This window comes from Wasmannia auropunctata, unplaced genomic scaffold (assembly GCF_000956235.1).
Source record: "Wasmannia auropunctata unplaced genomic scaffold, wasmannia.A_1.0 LD336095.1, whole genome shotgun sequence".
NCBI lineage: Eukaryota > Metazoa > Arthropoda > Insecta > Hymenoptera > Formicidae > Wasmannia > Wasmannia auropunctata.
The window spans coordinates 1835796-1860062 of record NW_012026795.1 but is presented as its reverse complement, the minus strand read 5'-3'; the positions used below and the strand labels follow the sequence as shown (position 1 = coordinate 1860062).

The window sequence follows — 24267 nt, the reverse complement described above, 5'->3', positions numbered from 1 at the left end:
GTTTTACATCGTAGTGCAACGCGAAATGCGCACGGCGAATAACGAATTCAATTAATACGACTGTCTATAGAAATATGGAGCTTGTCTGTCGGCAACGATGCCGAAAACACCATTTCGTTTTGTAAATCACTTCGAAACTCTCGATAACGTGAGAGAGGACGAGTCTTTTCGACCGATTCGGTTAAAACTACCAGAGAGGAAATTTGCAGCCGACAATTCGCGATTATTGGTTATCTTTTTGCAAGCAGGGATTCTCCCTACGATTACATCGCATTTTCCTGTCGTTATCTTTTCCTTTGTCGCGATCCTTCAGATTTCCTTAGTTCCGCGAATTTTATGTGCAATCCGGATAAAGCAATCGCGAGGGCGTTTCTCTCGCAGCGAAAAGCCCTTCAGCGCGTACATGATAAGAGGTATATTACAATTACAGTTTTAGTTTTGATTTGTCTTTACTTGGCGATTAATAATTTTTGACTCAATTACGGCTATTTTTAATTACATACCTACATTTCTGGTTACATATCTACATTCAAAAGACTACAACAGTTGATCTGATTTGTTATTCTAAAATTTTTAATTTTTAATTAAACACGTTGTGAATGATTACATTTTTTTTTTAGTGTTTTGAAAGTTTTTTATGGACATAATACACGTTATCGAGTACACTAGTGAAGTTAAATCGCACGTCCAACTCATTTTGTGAATAAATATTTGCCATATGCATGTGCTGTTTGCTCGCATCGAACGAAGCGTACGACTGAGTTTGCGCATCAACGTGAATGAGATAGATATATGAGCTATATTCAAAGACATATATATACATTGTAGCATCAATAGCATCATCTTCGAACAAATCATTTGAACCGGAGGACAATGAAGTCCTACAATAAATAAGAGAATGAAGAAATGTGATTACTAGCAGGTAGATTTAAAAAAAAAATTATAAAAATCATAGAAAAGTAATTATTCTCTAACAAAAATGAGCAAATAAATTGTAAGTTAGAGGGGCAATTATCATGTTAATAAGGAGAAATGTAATTATATAATTTATTATTCTTATATCACAACTGAAGCAAAAGTGATTTTTAGCACTAGGAAAAATATCTTGCAATTATAATTATATATGACACAACACAATATATATATCGCATAATTTTTACAATATTTATATAAAATAACATTGTTTTGTGTTTTTTCCAGGATGAAAAGAACCAAATACTCACGACCAACGCGTGGTTGAAACTGGTGAGTGCAATCAAATCATTTCACCTTTTCCTTGCAGTCAACTAATTCTTATAAGAAAAAGTTGTTTACGTAATTTATTTTAACGTTTTAAGACTCGAATACTTTAAAAATTTTTAAGAGAAGACTCCATAGAAATTAGTCAGCAAATGTAGGACGAAGAAATATTAATTATTTACGTGAAATTTTATTTATTTGCGAAATTGTATGTTTAAAATTCTTGCTGAGTAAAATTCTCTTTGATAAAAGTTCGTATTACGCGACAGAAGAAAAACATACAGTAATGGATGTTATCCATTACCATCGTTTACGACTGGTGTGTCTGCACCTTTAATGGTTGTTGGGTAAATATGAGAATTAATCTTAGTTGACAAGGCAAGTTTCTAAGCTTTTGAAAAAGATACGTTTCACTCAACTAAATATACGCGAGTATAATATATGTAGTTAAACGGTTAAATATATGCGGGTACGTGCACAGATTCTTCTGTAGCTCCTTCTTGTATAAGCTCCGTACTACGTTGGAGCAAATGACACGTTGAAAATGCGTTCGCGGTAATTCTCTCGGCGAAATAGCCAGTTAACAGAAAATCAATAACTACACCGGTTACTTTTCCATCGCCTGCGGTCTTCCCATTTACGAGGATGCGTTGTAATATCGCTGATAAAAAATACATCTGCCGTCGCGGCGCGCATGACGAGGCGAAAGCAGCATGAGAGGGGAAAAAAATGGAGTAAAAAATTTGAGTGGATATATCTGGTTATGCTCAATAATTATGTTCCACGTGCAATTCGCATGGAATACGAGAAATTAGGGAAGTTATCATTTTTGTAACGACATTTTTCAGAAAGATTTAACCGGGCGATCCGCCAGGTATTTGCGTAGAAATGTTTTATTTCGTTTATATTAATTGTGAGTCAAATTGGAGAGCCGTAAGTCAAATTGGAAAAAAACTTGTTGAAATTTTTCGTTCTGCCCGTGTATCCGCGCAGCTGCATTTATCATTTTGAAATTCTCAAATTAATATTTTAAAGTTTAATTTTAATTCTAATGCATTAATATTAAATAATCCAATTAGCCTTAATACGGTTATGCTTAATATAAAAACAAAAAATGCGTTGCGATAGTCAACGTTATTATTTTATTCATATTAATTACAACGACTGTGTGCAAGCGAAAGAATCCTTATTAATATTCCAGGATTAAATTCATGGACGGTTGAAAAATTGATTCGCGTCACTTTTACGCATAAATAACTCGTATACGGCAGACCGAACTCGCAGATTCTTTCGCTATATTACCGATCGGATCGCGTGAGCGAGCAATCAGTAGATCAGAAACGCGAGAACGGGCGGCTGCTATTGTCGTTTCGTCTCCTCATGCATCGACTGCTTCGTAGGCGAGCATCCGCGCCAGACAACCGCTTCTCCTTTATCTCCCTAAGAAGGTGCTCCGTGTTTCCCTCGGGTGCAAAAAAAAAAGAATAGGTAAGAGCATAGCACGGGAGTAGAAGGAACGTGAGAATAGACGGGTAGAAGGAGGATGCTGTAGGGTAGGTAGGGTTGCGCGATAGGGATGAGTTCGAGAAAATCGAGAAAGCAGAAAGATGCACTCCGGAACCGCGATCTCCTCACTATTTTTTCCCCCTCCCCATCCTCTTCGCGCTCTTGTCCCTTTCTCCTGCACTCGTTTCCCTTGGCAGCGAGATGGAGGGCATGTCGAATGTTGCTCCTTGTCTTTACCATCATTGATCGAGCGTATGGGAATAAAAGAGGGAGGAAATAACACGAACTGTTTGCGCGATACACGTCGCACTCGAGTTTTCGTCGGGAAACTAAAGTTTGACGAATCCATCGCGAAACGCGCGTTATCTATGTATGAATGTATTTTAGCTGTCGTCCCTTTCTTTTGCTGCAGCATTTGGTCACGTTGCTGCGTCAAACCGCCTGCCTGCAAGTAAATTATCTTTTATGCGGCTGGCGGACGGTGATTAATTATTTACTCTGTTTGTGCGTTTAGTGTCTACGTTGGTCGCGAGATAATCCTGCTGGACTTTTTCATCGCGCGAGCTTTTCGCAGTTTCGTTCTGTGGCGCCTGAAAAAGCCGGTACACATCCTGGCTGTAATTAATTTCGAATTTCATGATATCAACGGGGCGCTCTAATGTTCCCTCCCCCCCGTCGCTATAATTCTTATCTCGTTCGTATATCACGTAATATCGATATTATCCTCTAAGTTTATAGCCACTTTATTGTCTTTAAGGAATTGATTTTTGATGAAGAGAAACGTCTCTTTTTCGCCTCTTATGTGCTTCCACCTTGATGAATCTTTCATCTTTCTTTTTCTCTCTTTCTTGACTTTCTCTCTTCTCTCTTCTATAATTCCGATTGTATCTTTTTTGTGACACTACTCTTTTTATTCGAATCATTTTACCGGTGAAGAATCAGTTGAAAAAAAATTACAGACAGCTATGAGGTTCTTCTTGATAATATTGAGTCAGAAGGAAGAAAGCGACCATAAAAGACGCTTCATCGTCAATTCATTAGCACCAAGTCCCTTGGCGTTGAAATTCTTAATTCTCTTATTGTTAATTTTTTAAATACGTCTTTATATATGAAACACCTCGATGTTTCCAATTAGAATCTTAATTATTGTTAAATACGACAATACCCGAGATATGTTCAGTAGAAAGTAGAAAGTTCGAATTTCAAAATTGTCAAAGCCTAAATTGAAATGAAGGATTCATTCTCATCTCATTAGTTAAGGCAGAGCCATTACTTATCGCATAAACCGCCTTCAAGACAGTCAATCAAAAGTTTCAAATTTACTAAGCTAAATGGAATTTTAGAACAGTACTTGGTAGCAGCCTCGTATACATACATTATGACACCATATTTAATGGCTATGCGATAGACGTTACTTCACTATTACTGCTGATGAATGTGAATACATGATAGTGGCAATGTCTTTTGTACGTTAGGGAAAATGACCGAAATATACACGCGCACATATAATCTATTTCTGAATATCATTATTTGCTTCGATAAGTCGGTATCTCAACTACATGCAGTGTTCGCAAACCCGTAAGAAAATATAATGTTGCAAGTAGTACTTTTACAAAAATTTCTTATTTATCAAGCCGGACTCTTTCAGTTTGTTGAATAATTTATTGACAGATAGCCGATACGCAGCTGCGGTTTCGAGGGTAGGTTAATAATATAATGCACTTTACTTGAATTCATATCGGAGCAGCGTATAGATCGAAGTAACATTAATCGACGTTCCAAATCTATATGTGACGAACACGTAGATCATAATAGTCATTTCTTAACATAATAGTAGTTTTAACAAGATTCTTATATCGATGTATTACATTAGTCATCTATTACAAACGTGAGAAATGAACTTAATTAAGTACGAGTAATTTAATACTTCACCTTAGGAATGAACGTTTACATAGCCAAATTTTTTACACCAAAGTAGAATTAACTTTAATCGTTTTTAGACATGCAATAATATTATCCTAATACTTTTTCGGAAATATATCGTCTTTAATAAAATTGTACTAACAAATTTTTAATATATTAAACTTTCTGTAACAAAGTTTAGTTAAAATCAACTGAAAATTAGATTCATGTTACCTATTAACGCCTCGAAAGTTTCTCTCTAAAGGTATACTTTGTGGCTTTTAAATTAAAAGTTCTTTGTGTCTCGGGAATGTAACAGGTTTTTTCCTACCTTCTTCTTTATTATACGTAACTGAAAAAAAGTGACGATAATTCTGGAATGCAATATCCACACGATAGCATTTGCGGGCAAATAGCTACGCGAGTGACACGAAAGAACACTTTTCGTGTTCATGGCTCGAGCCGAGATATACAAGTTGGGATTCCGAGCGGCGTCCCCGCGCGATTGCCGGGAATAACGTAGTTGCGACGCGACGACAAAGTGTCCAAATAATTGCACGTGTGCATCCTCGACTCGCCGGGAACGAGATCACCGACGATATCAGTTGCCTTTGCGTGCGAGCACAAAGGGCCGACTAGGTGGGAAGGCAGGAGAGGAAGCGAGGAGGCTGCCACACGTAACATCATCACGTACGAACATGTCGCTCGCGTGTTGGCACGATGTAGCAGCGCTAAAATGTACGGAGTCGAGAACGTTGTCGCGACACTCACGTTTCAGCGCGAGGAACGTCGCCGCTACATCATGCCTCTCGTTGCGCTGGCATTTTAGATCAACCGCTTCGTTGCGAGCAGCCGAGAGCGTAGAAGCAGCTAGTTATGTCTCTGTGTCTCATAGCGAGCAAGAGCAATTAATCCACGTTGAATATTTATCTAGGAATTTATATTTATACTGGAAATGTATATGAGTATTTATATGAAGTAATTTATATGGAGTTATTCGCATGAGCGACATAATATTTGATGATTTCAGAATAAAGTTTTCCACGAATCACGTCACCGACGACGGATTTTTTTCACGTTTTCGTTAAAATATTATTGCACACTTTTATACAAGTTACACTCTAATATACAATTATAATGATCTCGAATAATTTGAATTGTTTGCTTAATATCGATTGCAAGTTGATCTCGAGCGAGGAAAATTGCGGCCACGCCTCTCTGTCCCCGTAGTCAGATCGGGGTACTTAGAAAATTGAGCGAATAATTCTTGAGGTGAAGTACCCAGATAATACATTAGGACAAGGTAGGAGAGAGAAGATGAAACGAGTTGCTCGTAAGATTAAATTAAAACTTGGATTACAATCCGAAGACGGAGATAGCGGAGGGAGCTTGTTAGCGTAATATTTTACATTAATCGGTATTTTCTTGAATGCGCCGTTTATCTCAAAGAGTGCAGTCAAGCATTGTTATCCGAGGATTTAATACCACTGCAATTAAATGCTATATTAATATTGATATATAAGTGTGCAAGTGATGACGTTTTTGGTGGTGAAATGCGTAAAATTGATAAAAATATCAATTAGATTATTATATTTCTGATAATAAATACAGTAAATAATAATAATTGACAGATGACATTTTATTTGTAACTCATATATTTTGTCGGTTGTTTAAATTCACTCAAATTTCACTGTTCTTATCATACATCTCTTTATCGTGATTCTGATGGACCGTTCGAGTCCATCCCGAGATCCAATTTCGAAGTCGGTAAATCAACTGTCAGTAGGTCGGCATCAAAGTTTATCTTGATAAATGCCCTTGCGGACGACTCAGTGAAAAAAAAGTGAAAGAGGAAACCCTGAAAGCGACCCTCGGGAGAACCACGCGAAAGTGCCGATAATTATCTCTCTTTCTATTCTGCTCTTTCAATCGGGACCTGTGCCTCCGACATCTTTTTCTCCTCGTTCATTCGATATTCAGCGTCGAGAGCTAGCAATTTTGGTTCACTGGACCCCTTGTTGCGCACCCACACTTCACACCGGATCGCACACGAGATAGATACGCGATTGCAGAAGAACGTTCCGAAATAAAAGAACTGTTCTGAAATTCAAATTACGGTCTTTCGTTCTATCATAGACAAAAGGCAGAGGGATGATCCAGGAGAATTAAACTCTTAAAAATAGTTCGATAAATATAAGAAACAGATTATATGTATGTATATGTATAAAAAATTTTGACTGCTATATTTCTTTCGAGTTTTGTCTTAGAACTTTCTTTTAATCTGGAAAGAAATTGAATTCGCCTGTGCACATAAAGAGAAAAAATCAAGCGCGTATTTGATCTTCGTACAACACAAAAAATAAACAAATAATAAGTAATAATATCCTTTTTGCTGAGGTGTCTAACGCCTATCACCACGGGAAGGTATCATGAAAGGAGCGGAGGAAAATTAATGGAATATCCAGGAACCGCTATCTCGCGGCATTGTAATTTTAGCTTTTTAATCTCAGGTGCAGACACGACGTCGATCGCATTATAGCGATCCTCCGAGCGAAAGACGTGAAAGAGATCGGTAAAAATCCTGGATCCATTTATCATGGTAAATCAGACTATATCTTGCGTTTCTCTATAGCTTGACAGATATATATGTACATATATATATATATATATGCATATATACTTTAGAATGAAAGTCAAAATGGAGAAGGTGATTCTTTGAGCACGATAAAAGAGAGGGCAGGATTTACCGCTACATTTTACCAGTTCTTAATAGTCAGCCTTTACTTTGTGAATCCTCCTCAATTTATAAGTCATAAAGAATTCGTGGTGGACAGATCAAATACGGACGTAAAAGGTTGGAGAGCTAAAGCACAGCGAATAAAATTAAAATAAGGGCTATATAGATATATAAGGCAATTCTTTGTACAGACGTAAATCTCGAGCGATTTCTGAAATCTATTAATGTACCTTTTAAATGATTAATTTAATTTCTTTTCCAGCGTTATTATATACTAGAAAGATAATAGAACACTTCAAATAATTACTACTGGTATAAAGAGATAAGAGTGCTTCGAATGATTAAGTCAAGGTTGATCCAAGAAAATCGAATATTACATTAGATGAAAGATCGACACTCCATATTCAACTCCATATATATTCACCCACGTGACTCGTATTCATCATGGAGAGCATATGTTGCTTCAGTATAACAGTCGCACACTTATGCACATTCACGCACTCGTCGCCTATTGCGAGGCGAAATAATTCGCGTGCGTTAATGGTTTTCGCGGCATTTGAATCGTTGAGTGTCACAACGGTGATACATTAATCCACCTAACGATTCCCTTGGCCAATTTCCGCGTAGCCGGTGATAAATTTTAACGTCGTGTTAACGGCATCGTCCTGCGGCCGCATTATCAAGTATGCCTGCCGTGGGTGTCGCGAAATTGCACTGTTATAGTTTGTCGTTAAGCTCGCGTCGCTCACGTAATACTACGCGTAATCGTAGACAATTAATCAATGTTACAGACGATAGCTCAGCATTTTGCCTAGCACTCGGTACTTCCTTTCCGTTTTACTGGCGACGTGATAAAGTGTACAACGGTATATTTCTCTCTTCTCTCTCAATTGCAGTGTCATCAATAAGATTCGCTCTTTATACTACTGCCAGAAATTGCTCGTCATTGGCTAAAATGATGTACAATTCATTCCTTCTCTCATTCCCCTCCTCGCATTTTATATACTTCTTTTTACAGGAAAAGCTCATTAATATACAGCATCATGCGAACATCTTAGATCTGAGAATTTCATTTAAAAGTTTCGACGCACGATGTAATTACTATAGATATATGAGAGAGAAAGAGAGCTGCCCGCGTATGTACTCCGCTGATAGCTGTGAAAGCAATAACGATGAGATCTTTCGGCATCGTTCTGATTCAATCCATCAGGAAAAAGAAAATTGCTTCATCTATACCTTCCATCGCGGTAAAACGTGGCAGCGAGAAAACTGCTAAGTCATAACTGAGCATCAATTTATACTCTCTCGCCGAGCACCCGCAAAGTTTCTTACGAGGTATCGTTACGCGATGGCGACTCGCCAAGTAAAAGCGCCGCAGAATCAAATGCTTTTACGACCCGTTCCCGCGTTTGTGAGATACACCCACGCGTGTCCGACTGTTTCGTTTGTTCGTGGAAATACCGTGTCGCGTAAAGAGCGTGAACGATTGCGCCGTCGACCACTCCGGCTCTAGAATGTCAAAGACTTATTTAGAACGTGTACGTGTTATCCCTCTTATTCAAATCCTACGGCTCGTATATAAATGATGGCTCGCAAATAACGGTAAAAGTTTTAAATTATGGGCTAACGAAAAAGTGAAAAAATGGAAAGCCGCTTTTCTCCTCTGCATTTCCCCGGCGCAGCGCTCGTTCCAGCGGTGTGGGCGTCAGAGCATCAAACACGAGCCTGGCGGGTTCCGGAATATAAATCAAGCGTTGGATAGGTAGGTAGGTAGGTAGGTAGGTAGATATGGGCGTGAGTTGGATATTGAATTCATTTTCAAGATCGCGCGGCTAGGAAAAAGGTGCCGAAAAACGGAAGGCGACCGCGATTGTGTTGAGGCAAATGCAGCAACAGGTTTTAACAGAAATTCTTATTGCGCTTGGTTATCGCACAAATTCCCTCTTGCTACAGTGGCACAATTATATTGTCCATTATTTTGTCTACTATTCGCGTCCGGTTGTCTTGATTCGCGGTGACATTCGGCGGGGCCGGCGGGACGGTCTTCTGGACAGTAAACTCATTCCGTAAGCGATTAAGTCGGAAGTTCGTTTGATAGACTTTTGATTGGCTACCGCGTGAATACTCCGTGAATTCCGGTGGGTCCAACAATTAGCGGAGGAAAGACGAGAAAGATAAACGACGTTTCTTTGTTAAAACAGACGAAGTTTTATTTCGAGATGCGCATGTATGTTCTGACAATTCTTCTGGAAAAACTTTATTTGGGAAAATGACGATAAGATTTTTCTCAATTAGCTGCGGTATTTTCAAGGTAAATATACATATATAGGTATATGTAATAGATTACTTTTAGTTATCCTGCGATAATTACATTTCGCCATTGAAATACAAAAACTAAGAAAAGAAATGCATATGAAACAATAAGAATTAAGAAGTGCTAACGACGGGGAAAACTTTTTAATTAATTATAATAGTATGTAAAATAAAGATTAGACTATATTTGATGTGCAAGGAAATATAAATACAGCAGACGTTCATACATATTCACATGTAGAAAGTAGAGGTATACAAATTCAACGAATATGCAAATCTGTTGCTCCTGGAGCACAAAAGTTTAAGTAGCATGGCGGTTATTTATCAGTTCACTGCAGTTTCCTGAGGCTCTACAATTCCTGCAGAGTCCTCTTTTTCATCGGGAGATGCGACGGTAAAAATTTGTCCGCGATATACATTTTCATTTAAAATTACTTCCTATATATATATATATATGTATATATATATTTTTTTTTTTTTCGCCTAACGTGTCGCCGGCGCAGTTTATCGCGCCATTCTTCTCGACAGCCGATAGCTGTTGTTGAGAACTTTATTCCCTTCGCGTCTGACTTATAACGCACATAATTCCTCGTTGTACCTTTATATCTCACGGCAGGAGTAAGTCCGGCGTAAAGGCGCGACTTCCAATAAAGTATTGCTGCGTACCCGGAAAACATTTTACGAATGAAATATAAATCGCCGGTTCTCATCGGCATTACCATCTGTTTCTCCGCTATGCGGAAATGAAATATACGTGGACAAAGCTATGCTTGGACAAAAATTTGCATATTTCGTAGATTTATCATCGCAGCATAGAGCAGAAAGTTTTTTTTATATCGCAATACGCAGAACGCAGCCGCCGTCACGAATGCGTCGAACGCGAGAATGTAATATTGTGCGTGGTGCTCGTAACGAGAGTAGCAGCCAGAGTTCGGCGTTAGAAAGCGCATATTTTATATTCTCCGGCGATATGAATAATAAAATATTTGCGAATGAGCGAACAAATTTTTTAGGGCGCTTCTGCCGCCACAACGACGCGACGTATGGCGGAGTATAGAGGGAAGAACAGAATAGGATGATGGACAGCTGAGCTGCTTGCCAGCTTGTCAAATAAGCAAACACAATGACGGGGCAGACATATTAAAGTCCCGACCGAGCGACTATTTTTTAATAGTACCGTCCATTTTTTTAATAACGGATATAACTCCCTTTGGCCGATGAAAGTTTTAATGGAAGCAATCCCGAACATAAAGGATTAAATCGCTATGTTGACCGTTTATATTTCGGTCGTATAAAGCGGCCATGTACATTCCGATGACACGGGGATATTCTGGCACGTCAATATTCGATGATGTTAATGCAAAATCGAAATTATCCTTTAGATTATACCTTCTGTGCATTCTCTCGCGCGCTTTGACACACGAAACAACTAACTGCGCTGGCCAAGTAGGCCGGACAAAGAACGGTGAAAAGCCGATCTCTCGATGGGAGCATGTTTATGTCGACGCGAGCCTATTTATCCGACTATCGGTTAACGATCGACGACGCCGTTCAGCACAGCCCCAGAGGACACCGGATAATACACGGCCGGTCAACAAAGATGCGTTTATCACTCGTTTACCAAGGGGTAACTCCGTTTGATTCTTTGTAACGACTGCTACGGCCGGTGAATTACGTTTATAGCTTGGCAAAGACACTAAACGTGCGTCTTCAGAGAACACGCCATGTATACTCGTATACGTTGAATCTCACGTACTTCTCGCGTTGATTACATGAGACGTCTTCCACGCTCGCCACGTTTCTGCTTGCTCTTTGAATTTAAGGTGGAGCTTTACTCGGCGAGAACTTTTGATTACGCTTCTTAATGTTTCAACGAGATGAAACGAAGACGATTTAAATATTTTGCCTCGCGATAAAAAGCCTTTTATGTTCTTTATGATTTTCAACTGTATAAGGGCATAATATGTTCTACCATATTCAAAGTTTGTTCAGATCTCTCTTACAAATATATCTTTAAGTTTTGTTCACATCTCTCTCGAAATATTATACGTATAATTAAAAATTATTGTTGAAATTATGCTACAAATCAACTTGGAAGTTTACGAGCGTATAGCATCTGTTGTCTTATGGTGTAATTAGTATTGTATTTCTACCGATACTGATTCCGAGACAGATTAACCGACAGTTGGATAAATAATTTCTAAAGAAGGGTTTCTCAGGCATTCTTTTTTTTTAAGGCCATAAATGACCTCGATGTGCACACGAAGTTTCAAAGGGCTAACGCTGATTTATGTTTCTAAGCAGTGTCTAGTCTAGTGGGAACTCCACAGAGACGAAAACATACGGCAATTCCGGTTAATCGAATCTATTTTCTGATATCGACGGCGATCGACATTCGTCGCTGGAAAACACATAAAGTAGGATTTAATCTCTCTCGTACCGTTATATATTATACATACATATATATATATATATATATATATATACCATGCAAAAGCTATCACATGCAATAATAGCTTTCCATTCTTGCTCATGCAACGTTCCGCATTCGAAAATAGTGCGGAATCGGAAAGCAGTAAAAAAACTTACAGCGTTACATTTTTCCCGATAAAATGTCTTTTCCAACTACTTCTCATTTTTTTTTTTTTTTCAAACTAACTCAGCGCACTCGTGTCATTATGTGGAAATTGAAAGTATCGACATAGGCGCAACAAAACCGTTCATTACGACGCGAGATGCCGTAAAACGATGGCCTGGCATTGTCACGTGCCCGCGCGTGTTTCTACAAAGCAATTCCAATTTGCGGGACATATGCAAACGGGCGTAGCTCGTCGATGAATGCCACCTTTACGTATATACGTCCGCATACATCTTTAACGAATTGCGCGCGGCGGCGATAAACGCGAGTTCAAGTTCGAGAGTGTTTAACGATGATCACGTTCGCCAGGCGATGCACAATATTACTGCGGTGTCGCCGTATCTATAGAGAAATAGAAAACGCGTTCTACATACATACACACATATATATATATATATATATATATATATATATGTATGTGTGTGTGTATACATATATAATATACATACAAGGACGCCAGGAGCGACGTTTACTCGGGATCGCGTCCTTCCTATCTATCTAATCTCCGTAAAGTGCATTCGCTCACTCGCATTAACCCTACAGCCTCCGGCCTGACTCTATCACGCTTCGCGACTGCCCGATCCTTGGAAGTGCGTATTATACATACGACCCGATACACACGTACGCGTATCTGCAGAAACACGTACATATCACAAACATCCATCATAATCTTCCTCCATCTCTAGTCGGTATTAGCATAGATTCACCTGTGAGACACGTTATGTAGAATAGAGAGAGAATAGGCTCCACGTGATCTCCCTAATTTGTGTTAATGTGAAGGTATGAAAAGCATAAATTCAGTGCCGATTACGGATATCATTGAACCGATTTAAACGAAGCATGCGATTATACCAATAATGAGGTACAGCTGATGTCTAACCGAGTCTTCCAATTAACTTGATTGATATTCAGCTCTTTGATGCATTAACGCAATTCGAATTGTTATCGAATTCTACCCACACAGCACGCTTTATCCGAGAGACGCTCTGGGAACGCCCTTAGGACGTAGGACGTTCTCTAACACGTCCCTTAGAGAGCGTTGTCTGCGTTGTATGGGTAGAATTCATTAATGCAGCATAGATAAATACAAATAAAAAATCTATGCTTTTGTATTATCATTATTAACTAGTTAACGACAAATATTTGGAAATAAAATGATGAAATAAGTGATATAATATTATAAACATATAATTATGATTCTCTCTGGCTTTATCTGTCTGTACTTCGATGCCTATCTCTTTTACCGAGAGAAACGCACGTGCATATACGCGCTCGTAACCCTACGGAACTTCGCTCATATTCGAAGCCTGCAATTGAGGTTCTTGATGTCATGAGGGGCTCTCATGACCGAAACCACAGAGAGGCCACCTGATCGCTATATGTATGTGTATCGTACATGTGTGCAGTCTGAATATCAGATGACGACCGTATTGGTCATATGCATTCTGAAAGTATGGAATTGTATTCAAAAAAATTTATATTTAAAAAGAAAATTTAACTTCCGTTGTCATTAACATAAATTACAATTATAGTAATGGTGCAAACATGTTGCGATAACGCAATGCTTGCTTTTTTAAAAATAATGTATTTTCTCGAAAGCAATATAATTTACTGAATAAGCATAAAGCTGCGGACGGATGGAGCTAAGACGCTTAGACGCTTAGGTCGAGGTTAATGGAGATTTTAATAGGATATATTATTCCTTTGTGAGATACCTGAGTCCTTTCCTTTGATTTTGACTATAACCCATAAACTCGATGCTAGACAAAAACTGGCAAAAATCTTGTAATATATAAGTATGATATATTTATCGCGCACATACATTTGCGGGAAATTTATTTTGCAAGCATGCACTATTAAGAATATTCGATAGGTGTACGTAATATTATATAAAAATTATGTATTAAAATCGCATCTTTCCTTTTAATTGTAGATTTTTTTTATGTAAAAATGTCAAGCCTTTAATGTTTTTCGAATTACAGGATGATAGAAATTAAAAGTTTTTAAAATAATTTTTTAAGTTTTTGGCGCTTTGAGTGAGAAAATTAATGAGTTACTATAAAAAATCTTCAGACAATTCCAAGGCTTCATCGCAACAAAATCTTAATTTTATGGTTACACTGAAATACTCATCATTGAAAGTTAAGATAGGTTATAAGAAAGATGATGTCTTATAAAATATCTGAGAAGAAAAAAATTAAAACTTGTTAATAAAACTAACAAAAATTTACGCTGTGAATTAGAATGATTAATTCTAAATATAATATTACTTTATAGTATTATATACCTTTATATTTCACATATGAACACCGAAATATTCAGATTCAGCAGTTTTTTGAAATCAAGAGGTACAAATTCGCAGCAGACACCTATACTGTCTGCGGCGGAGAGACTTTTACCGCCTTTATTTCTACGCGAGAGACTTTCGTCGAATTCGCTTTGCGAATAGTTCCGTCATTTTTCCACGTGGATGAATCTCATTGTGTGATTGTCGCCGTAGATTATCAGAGACACATATACCCTGACGAGGCGTGTCGCTCTCTACGACAGAGGAAGACTCGGGATATCTCGAAAATTGTGGAATTTCACTTTGAATTTGCCAACTTTGCCAGTCGGAAGCTTTTACGACTCGACGATTTAACGGTATTAATTAAAAGCAAAGAGAACGATCATTTAAAATGATTAAAATCGGAACGCCGTGCATTTTCTCGATACTGAACGATCGTCGAATAATCAACGCAGAATTTCTGGTGCACGTATATAACATGTCTTTCATTAGTTCTAAATTTTTCGACGTTAATTTGAATTTTAATTTGAAGCTACTAGTTCGGTACATAATTTAAGTATTGAAATAAAGCTTTTCGCATGTTATATCTAAACGCGTCAGAGCGAATATAAATATAAATGATTACTGCACCGGTAAATAATTATTTACATTAATAAAATTCAATCTTCATGAATATATACATACATTGCCCTACTTGTAATTAAATTTTATATGAAAATCTACAACGACATGGAACTTACTAGGATAAAATATGGCACTTCCAGCGAAATAGCTTTTGCGATCCATTTCATCGCGAAAGGTTAAAAGCAGCAGCGTGCCATGTAAAAAAATTGGGGCGCGTCAGGGCTTGCACATGACTGCACTTACATGCACACGATATGTTTGTCGTGCGAACTGAAACTTATTATCCGTACTTCAAGGAAGGTGACAGCGAAGGAGACGGATTCGCGAAAGGTTCATGTACAATCCGAATAAGAATACCCCGCCCCGAAGGGACGTCCGATAGACAAACGAACGATACATACAATGACATTCTCGACAAAAGAACTTGGCCTCGCGCATAAAAATCCGAGACGGAATTCCCGACCCGCTGACGGGAAACGGTAAAGAGAGAACGCCGGTTCGTACCCGATGTTTCCAAGAAGTTCGACGTGGAAGCTACACCGTATGCAAGCGCGAACTCTCCGCCATATCTATACGGACTCAACAGCGGCGGAGGCTCTACACTTGCAGATTAGTGCTTCGCACGTAAACGTGCTGTGTATATATGTGTTACCACCCGAAAGTTCTCTCGCACACTTCACGATGCCTCTCTGAGATTGTACAAGTTGCGCTTTGATGCATTACACAGGAGAGTCGCGCGCGATTGCACTCCGGCGAAAACGAGAACGCGACGCACGAGTGAACGAGCTCTTGCAATTCTGACCGTTTCGCTTGTTTTCACTCTTCTTACATCTTATTTGTATTTCTTTGACCTCGCCGGCGCGAATCACGATTTAAACGTTCGCACTCCGAATCTTACCTTCATTATCGTGATTACTTGCGATTACGAGATACAGCCGTTTCGCAATTGTGATTAATGAATTACATTTTGACGATAACCGATTAAATGAGAGTGAATAAGAGTATCGCGCTGTCGCGTTGATATCAAGCGAGACAGGTGTTCCAAAGGCAAATCCTGATAATTTTTGCCCGATTGAGAAAGAACTCGCACAGTGTACAATTAATTTCTGAAATTGTTCTGGAATTGTTCGATTTGTCTGTGGAAAATGAGTTGTTCGGAGGAAACAATCATGTCATTTTGAACTTAATTAATTCAACGATTTGGTACAGGTCTCGCCTGACTTGTTAATGCTATCGACATGCTGAAATAACAGAACAGAGAGGTGGCTACAGCTCCGTTTGCTTTTTCATCGCGAGCGACTTAATTGACCGTCTTTTTACGGACGTTCGTAATTTAGAAGAATCTTACTTACATTTATTCACATTTATTTCGCAGTCTCGCAAATAAACTTCTTCTCAGCGATGCAACGATTATCGTTTCCACTTTACGGCACAGCCTGCAACGCATTCGCACACTCGCTCTAGAATAACGATTTCGATTAAACGATCGCGAATTCATCCAACGTGAAGCTCTCGTCGAAATTAAACCGTCCTCTCGCGGAGATGCGATTTATAGCGGAATTAATTATTTGCCTGGATAAATAAACGGCGCTGTGAACGCCCCAAGACATGCGCTAATTAAGTAAAAACATTTACGTAGTAAATAACTATCCCGTTGGCTCTGGCGTGTTCCAATGCAACGCGAATAATCTCGATTGAGAGGCGTTTAACGGGATGGCGTATATAAGGGGCTCTATGCAGCTCCGTAATACTCTATACGGCGGAAATGTGTGTGTCGTGACACTCCCTGGTGGAGGACCCATGCCTGGAGGACCCACAGCGTAAAGTCGCCAATTACCACGCGCCATTGTCGTCTACGGAAATCCTTCGTTAGACGAGAGCTCAGGGCCGATAGCGTTGAAAAGCTCGAACGCAAACTCACGTCTCACTCCGATCCCTCGTGCACCCTCGCCCGCTTCTCGTCGGTGCACTTCGCAATTTCGTCGGTATTCAAATAAGCAGCTGCCGCCTCGCAGCGTACAATCGAAGTTACGATAGCGCCGCCCTCTCTCTGAGTGAGTTATTTAATATTATATTGATGGAATTAGCTTCTCTTCATTCCCCTCCCCCCCCCTTTTTTATCCTTTCTTTCACTTTTTTGTTTCTCGTTCCTTCGCATCGTGTTCGATTCATATTTATACTACTTGTTCTTGTTTCCTCATTATTCTGATAATTGAACGCAAAGTAAAAATTTTTTGTTTTATTTGAATTGCTCGCTGCAACGAATTGCATACGATTGCACGTTTTTCAGTATTTTATCTTATTACGCGTACGTTTTGATCAATATGGAATATTAGAGGAGATGATAGTATGACCTCCATTTACATTTTTTACAATAATTATGTTAATAATCAATATTTTAAAATGAAAACTTAACAATTACATTTGTCGAAGTATTATTTAATCGATTCTAGACTCAAAGTTATGAAATAAGTATTACTTAGAACGTTATTTATAAAAATGAGGCGACACTGCAAAATGGGTCGAAGAAGAACAGAGATGATAATTTGGCCTCCTACAAAAATAGTTTTGAAAAATTAATTTAAAAAAAATAGTGTTTTATTAGAAATATATTTACAAAAAGAATAAAATATTGCAGAACGTATGCAAATATATGTACATACATACATACACATACAAACATCTTCCACATACAGCTGTCAGTATCGAAAATCTATCGTACATGTAACATAAACTAAATATAGATTAGCAACTGCAATAAATTATTAAATACTAACTTCAATATAGAAATTTACCAAAAAAGAAATTTCGGCACGCTTTATTATTAGTACGCAGGACTATATTAGTAAAATGCCATGCTATTTAACTTTGCATTACTCGAAATACAGCTTAATAAAATGTTAAATAACGAAAAAACAAGCGTATTATATATTCATGTGATAATACGGCCAAGTTTAAGAAGAATGAGGAAATATATATAATTAAATGCTAAAATGTACATTGAAAACGTTTCGCAATGCTCGAAAGTTAAAACGCGTTACAGCAAATGCCGGCTATTGTATATTGGCATATTAGTGCTGCTGCATAACGGCGAACTACTAAACAAATGATTCCATAAGTAATCGCTAGAATTTGCCACCTAATAGCGAAGACATTAAGAGGGGCCATTATATCTGCAAGGGCCGTAATACCACCTTCTCCTCTATACAGGATGAAAATTTATGTGTGGGTTCGTATTAGCCGTGATATCAATATGGGGCATATAATGTACTAAAGTTGAGAAATAAGATCTGCTTGAGTTTAGTATTTCGTGCGCCAGAGATTTCTCCACTACCACTAATTTCGCGCATCCAAAATTTCGTAGAAACGCCCCGCAGCTGTCCGCACAGCGTCCCGGATGCCTCGCAGATCCTGTTAGCGTTTCGCAAGCAATTATCCTTAATTACCGTGTGCATCCAAAATTTTGTTGAACTGTAGCAGCGCTTTCCTGTAGATTCCGTCCTGCAGGGCCACTCAACCGGCAACGTCACAATTTCAACAATAATTATCCCTAATTCATGCTTGCAAAGTTCCGGTGAAGGACATGCGAGTTCCAGAATGGTTTTAGGCGTAACCGTAATTGCGGTATTATGGCCTTTCCCATGTAGGTAAAACGCATTTCGTGTGAATAAAGCACCGAGTTTTGATTGAGTCACGCCTCTCTGCGTGTATATATATATATATATACATACGTATATATTTACGCCCGGTGATCCATTGTTGCAAAAATTAACAGTCGCGTGAGATGGATTCGAGCGAAACCCAATTACGATTGTGAAATACTCGCGCACACGCCTGGGACATTATTATGCCGTAAGCAATTATATCCGCTACCTTATTACACGATTGCGCTATACTTGAGTCGCCGACCAGAAATACCTCTCAAATTTGCACCGGACATACTCGTGACATACGCGAGATAATTCATAGAATCACGCACGTATGAAGCATTCCCATCGATAATTCATTCACACTGATGCGTATTATGCAAGCATGCTAAAAGCCAACTCCAATGAAGTGGAAATCTATCTTCCCACTTTGAACCTTTGTATGCAGAATATCAGTTGCGTTTTCGATTTAACCGAAATATTTTCAATTTAATGGAAATATGTAAATAAAAATATTTAATTGCAAAATTTAAATTGAAACACTTGTACGCAAAATTAAGTTAGATTTCTACGCGAAGAGTTGTAATAAAATTTTTATGCACAGTAAATGGAGGGCAAAATGTGGAAAAGGGAAAATACAGTTTGAAAAAATAGACGAACTCACAGACGACTAATGGGAAAGGTATTAAATTTATAATTATTTGCAATTTCCAATTATTTTACAAATTTCTGCTCGCCAGTAAACTCATCGCTTTATCGCTTTATCGCCTCGTCGAGACGAAGGCAGGCGATACAAAGGAGGATGGACGCTAAGTCTCCACCTATAGATCATCGCGTGCACACGTGTTCATTGTAGGTATACATGCGCTGCGGTCAGTTAGCTGTTATCATTAGGAGGAGTTACGGTGGCGTGAGCGGTTGCGGATAGGAGCATCATCACTCGATGAACTTAGGATAGGATAATGCAAGGCTTTAACTGAAACATTTTCGAAGGAGGCGCGACCTATATATCTCTCTTTATGTATCGTGTGCCCCGAAAAATCGTGAGATTCCAATTAAACGTGCAATATCCGCGCCGCCGGTAAATCGAGAGCCTCGATTGCAGAAATACGATAGACGGAAAAGAGGTATTACCTGTTTTCACCTGGAAACTGTAATGCCGTATGTCCGATAACTGTAACGCAATACATACGGTGTCAAAGGCTATGGTGAACGGCACTAGTGTCAATATCTGCACGGAGTTACTCGTCCAGCAACTAATGGCGTGAGAGTATCGCATTGCGTGTTAAATGTTTTCGAACTGAGTCCAGCTGTGGCGTGGCTACTACTGCAAATGCTCTTATGCACTCGTAGTAGCATTAAATGTTAACAATTTTGTCGTACCGGGTAGAATAATAAGTCGATCAAATTACAGGGAAAAAATCAAATGTTTAGCACGATGTGTGATTGAGCAGCGCGCTACGCGTATTATACAGTGTTAAATGTCAAATTATATCAATTTGAATCATTTTTAATCATTCCTGTAGATTGCCGCTGCTTCTACTCGATATGTCATTAATTTAGCTAAAATAATAGAGAAGTTATTTTTATAGGATTTTAAATAGATGCTATGTGCATCAATTCATTAGATTGCCTTCGGCAATTTAATCGTATTACATATTACTCGGTTCGGAGCTGCGGAGAAGCACGGGATAGGCGGCCACGTGGTGTTATGAATCGAAAATTGTAAGATTCACATTAATATTATATGGAAGCACCAAGATCCGCTTTGTGCCGTGTGGGCGTTATACGATCTCAATTAAAATAATAGAATTAAACAATTTAATTTGAGAAATGTATTAAATTTAACTCAAATTTAGATTATTATTTATGTATTAATATATGTCGATGTTATTTATTTTGAAATTAATCAGTTCAACCATAAAAATACGTTGATTAGGTAGATGTAATTACTTTTTTAACCGACATATTTTGTGTTAAAATAATATATTTTGACGCGCCTAAAAATTAAAAATAACAAATTGTTAACTCAAAGAATTGGTTTAAATTTGATCCTGTAATATTTAATACTTTAATATATAACAATGTTGCGTTATATATACCTACGTTACGGTGAAATCCTGATTCATTTTTGCAATTTTGTTCTTCTACGCTTTTGTAACCTCGTTCGATAAGCGCGAGACAGCTTTCTATAATAACCGTTTTCTGCGATATTAGCCTGCGCGCCACAGGTATTTAGAGAAGATTATATCGCGGATCGAAGTCTGATTAACCAGTGAATATCGATACGCAGCAATGCTTATCGGACTTACGAGGTGCGAAAGCTTCTAGCTAATAACGCCGTGGCAAGTTCGGGAAGGTAAGCTTGATTGATAATCGCGGGCGCTCGTGCAGCCATGTACGTAAATCTCGCGCACGATGCGGAACGTAGTACGGTCACGATGTACGGCCGATCTTTTATCAAATTTAATTTCGTTTCACGTCGCGCGCAGCGTGCGCGGTCAAATTTAGTTGCAACAAACGGAAAGCGGTATTTTTTTTTGTTGCCCCATCACGCCGAATTGTACGTCGTCAACGAACGCATCTATCAAGGCTCTATCTTCCTGTTTCCTAAAAAGAGTCTTGAGAGAGCCAAAGAAACTTGCGGACCCATCTTCTCTCGCAAGGATCAGTTCGTCTGATCCTGTCGTAAATTCCGAAAACAAATGCGAAAAAGCGCACGTACGCAAAATGAACGAGACAAGATACCCGATGCTTATCGAGTAACCGGTAAGACCATTCACTTCTTGCTCCGGTCTCGGGGCATGAAGCTCTCACAAAATTGAGCATTCGTACGCCTGCATCCGGCCGTTTGGAATCTCTGCTGATACGCGGACATAAAGCGTTGCGAGCCCGGGATTTGAAAGTGCAGCTTACGTGCCTTCTCGCGTTCCTCGTTACACCGAAACGCGAAATAGATAATGCATAACAATGCATACTAGATGAAGAAAGTCCCTTGGGTCGAAAGAACCAGCGCGGTAAAAGAGCGCAAGGGGTCCAGAAAATTTTAGATTTTACGCACGCATTTTAGATTTTATGTGCGCGTTTACGATATTGTAAGGTACCCTTGTGTAACGTGCGTATCGCTGTCCGGCAATTCATCGAGTCCGGTCACGCACGCGTCTTTAATAGAGGGCTCGTAGGTACGGAGCCGTTTGTTTAATCTGCAGTCGTTAAACAAACAAACACGTTTCGTCGATCGGACAACGAATTGTCAGTGGTCAACCGAGTCAACATGACTGATTGCAAGCAGCGCGTTAATTAAGCGTCCGTTTATTCCTAAGCACGCACCGCTGCGGCGGCTCATTCCGCGATGAAGATTTGTCTACAACGAGCTCTTAAACGATGTTCCGCTTAATGTTAATCGATGCAAACGCTGATATAAAATTGTCTTTCCGCAAAATGGATTATCTACCTGTAGAATGCTGCGTGTATTCCCTAACTTGCTTTCCCCTTTCCTTTCCTCCCTCCCTCTCTCTCTCTCTCTCTCTCTCTCTCTCTCTCTCTCTCTCTCTCTCTCTCTCTGTTTCTCTCTCTATTGTCGCGCTTTTCTGAAAATTGAATTAATTGCCGCGTGTCGCAAGTCTCTCGCGTAAGCACGTTCGACGGAAATTTTGTTAAGTCAAGCTTAGCGAAAACCAGATGTAGTTTAACAATGTCCTATTGTATTTAACAGAGAGAGATTTACGGCTTATACTTAAACTTTGAAAAGCATTACCTTTCATCCGAAAAGTCACCGGCTAAGCTGACTATGTGTATCTTCGGTATTCAATTACTTGCAGTTCCCGCAGGACTAATGGCGTAACTGGCTGGAAGAAGGTTTCGCGAAACGGGTTCTCTCGGAGCATGCAAAAGCGTGCCGGGAATAATCCAGACTCGGGGTGAACAGCTGACGCTGCACTTCGCGAGCGCGTTTTTCTGAGATTCACGATATCAACGTGACGCTATCTCACTAAGACGAGTCTATCGGAATTTCCTGTATCTGTGAAACTATTATATACATTTAGTTTGTCATATTTTAAATCACTTAGATCAGATAAATAAATGAGGATGATGATCTCTACAATGAACAGGGACAGGAAACGTTCTGCCGCGGACTTGTTATTCCTGGCATGCGGAACGAAATCTTCCTTCATTGAAAAATGAGGGTGGTTATATAAAATATGAGTTTCCTGGGTTATGTAAAATATGGAAAATCACGGTGCATCCTCCCTCTTTCTCTCTCTCCCTCTCTTTCCCTCTCTCCCTCCCTCCCTCCCTCTTTCTCTCTCTCTCTCTCCCTCTCCCTCCCTCTCTCCTTCCCTCCCGCCCTTCCCCCCTCTCTCTCTGTCTCTCTCTCTCTCTCTCTCTCTCTCAGGTTACCATCCATTTGGTGGAATTAACAATTCAGACGAGTACATGATCCCAAATGTCGTCGTAATCGATCCGAAGTCAACCCACGCAAGTTAACTCCGCTTCTGGGGCTAAATCTCCTTCACCGCATAATCCGATAACTCTAATTATCCTAACGAGATCAATAATTTCTCTCGTGCCGTTCCTCGCTGCGCTATGATATAAACGACCAATGAAATTTCCGGCCACCATCCGTGCGTCTCAACTTATTCGACAAAAACGGGTAATAGTAACTTCACGACGGGGGCAATTTCTTGCAATGCCAGGCTGTAACGTCGCGTAATCGTAGTTTGCAAAAGCGCTTTACACACGGCTAGTTTTTTTCCCTCGATTCCAATTCTAACAATAATCTCGCATTCTTTTTAATTAAGCTTTTTCTTCTTTTTATCAAGCTATTTCTTCTCCACAGGCGAACCTTTAACCCCGTGGAATTACGTCAAATATTTTTTTGTCCTTTAGACATTTATGACTTTACATCACGCTAGATACAGCGTCATATTTCATCCGCGTATGACTACGTCGTATCCGCCGTAACGTAAATCTATATGACACTCCAAACAGATGGAAATCATTTTTATATTTCGTCCCGCACATCTTGTAAAAGCTTACGGCTTTGAAGTGATCTCAAAAATAGAACGAATAAAATAACAAAGAATACATTTACCATGCGCCGTTTAAAGAAGCTACATAATTACGTTCGGTATTGCAGTCGATAGATTCAATATTTACCCAGTAAACGCGCACGCACAACGGATTAATCGATGCGACATATCCGAAATAAAAAGTAAAAAACCGCGCGCACGGAGGATGAAATAACAGGGTGAAATGATCATGGCGAACACACCGGATAAAGGTGCGTTACATCGAGTACGGAGAGAAAGGGAGAAAATATTGTCACTCGTAAAATTGTAAATTACGTCGATAATTTACTCTGCAAAGAGTC

At 39.1% G+C, this 24267-nt stretch overlaps 1 protein-coding gene across 4 annotated transcripts in view; it reads left to right on the top strand.

Annotated features, from left to right (window-relative positions):
* LOC105462690 (neuronal acetylcholine receptor subunit alpha-7) overlaps positions 1–24267 on the top strand; it is a 213285-nt gene that overhangs the window by 66216 nt on the left and 122802 nt on the right. For all 4 annotated transcript variants that reach the window (XM_011709490.1, XM_011709489.1, XM_011709488.1 and 1 more), the window contains exon 3: positions 1201–1245. In XM_011709490.1, coding sequence (XP_011707792.1) covers positions 1201–1245 — 45 coding nt within the window. The remainder of the gene's footprint in view (positions 1–1200; positions 1246–24267) is intronic.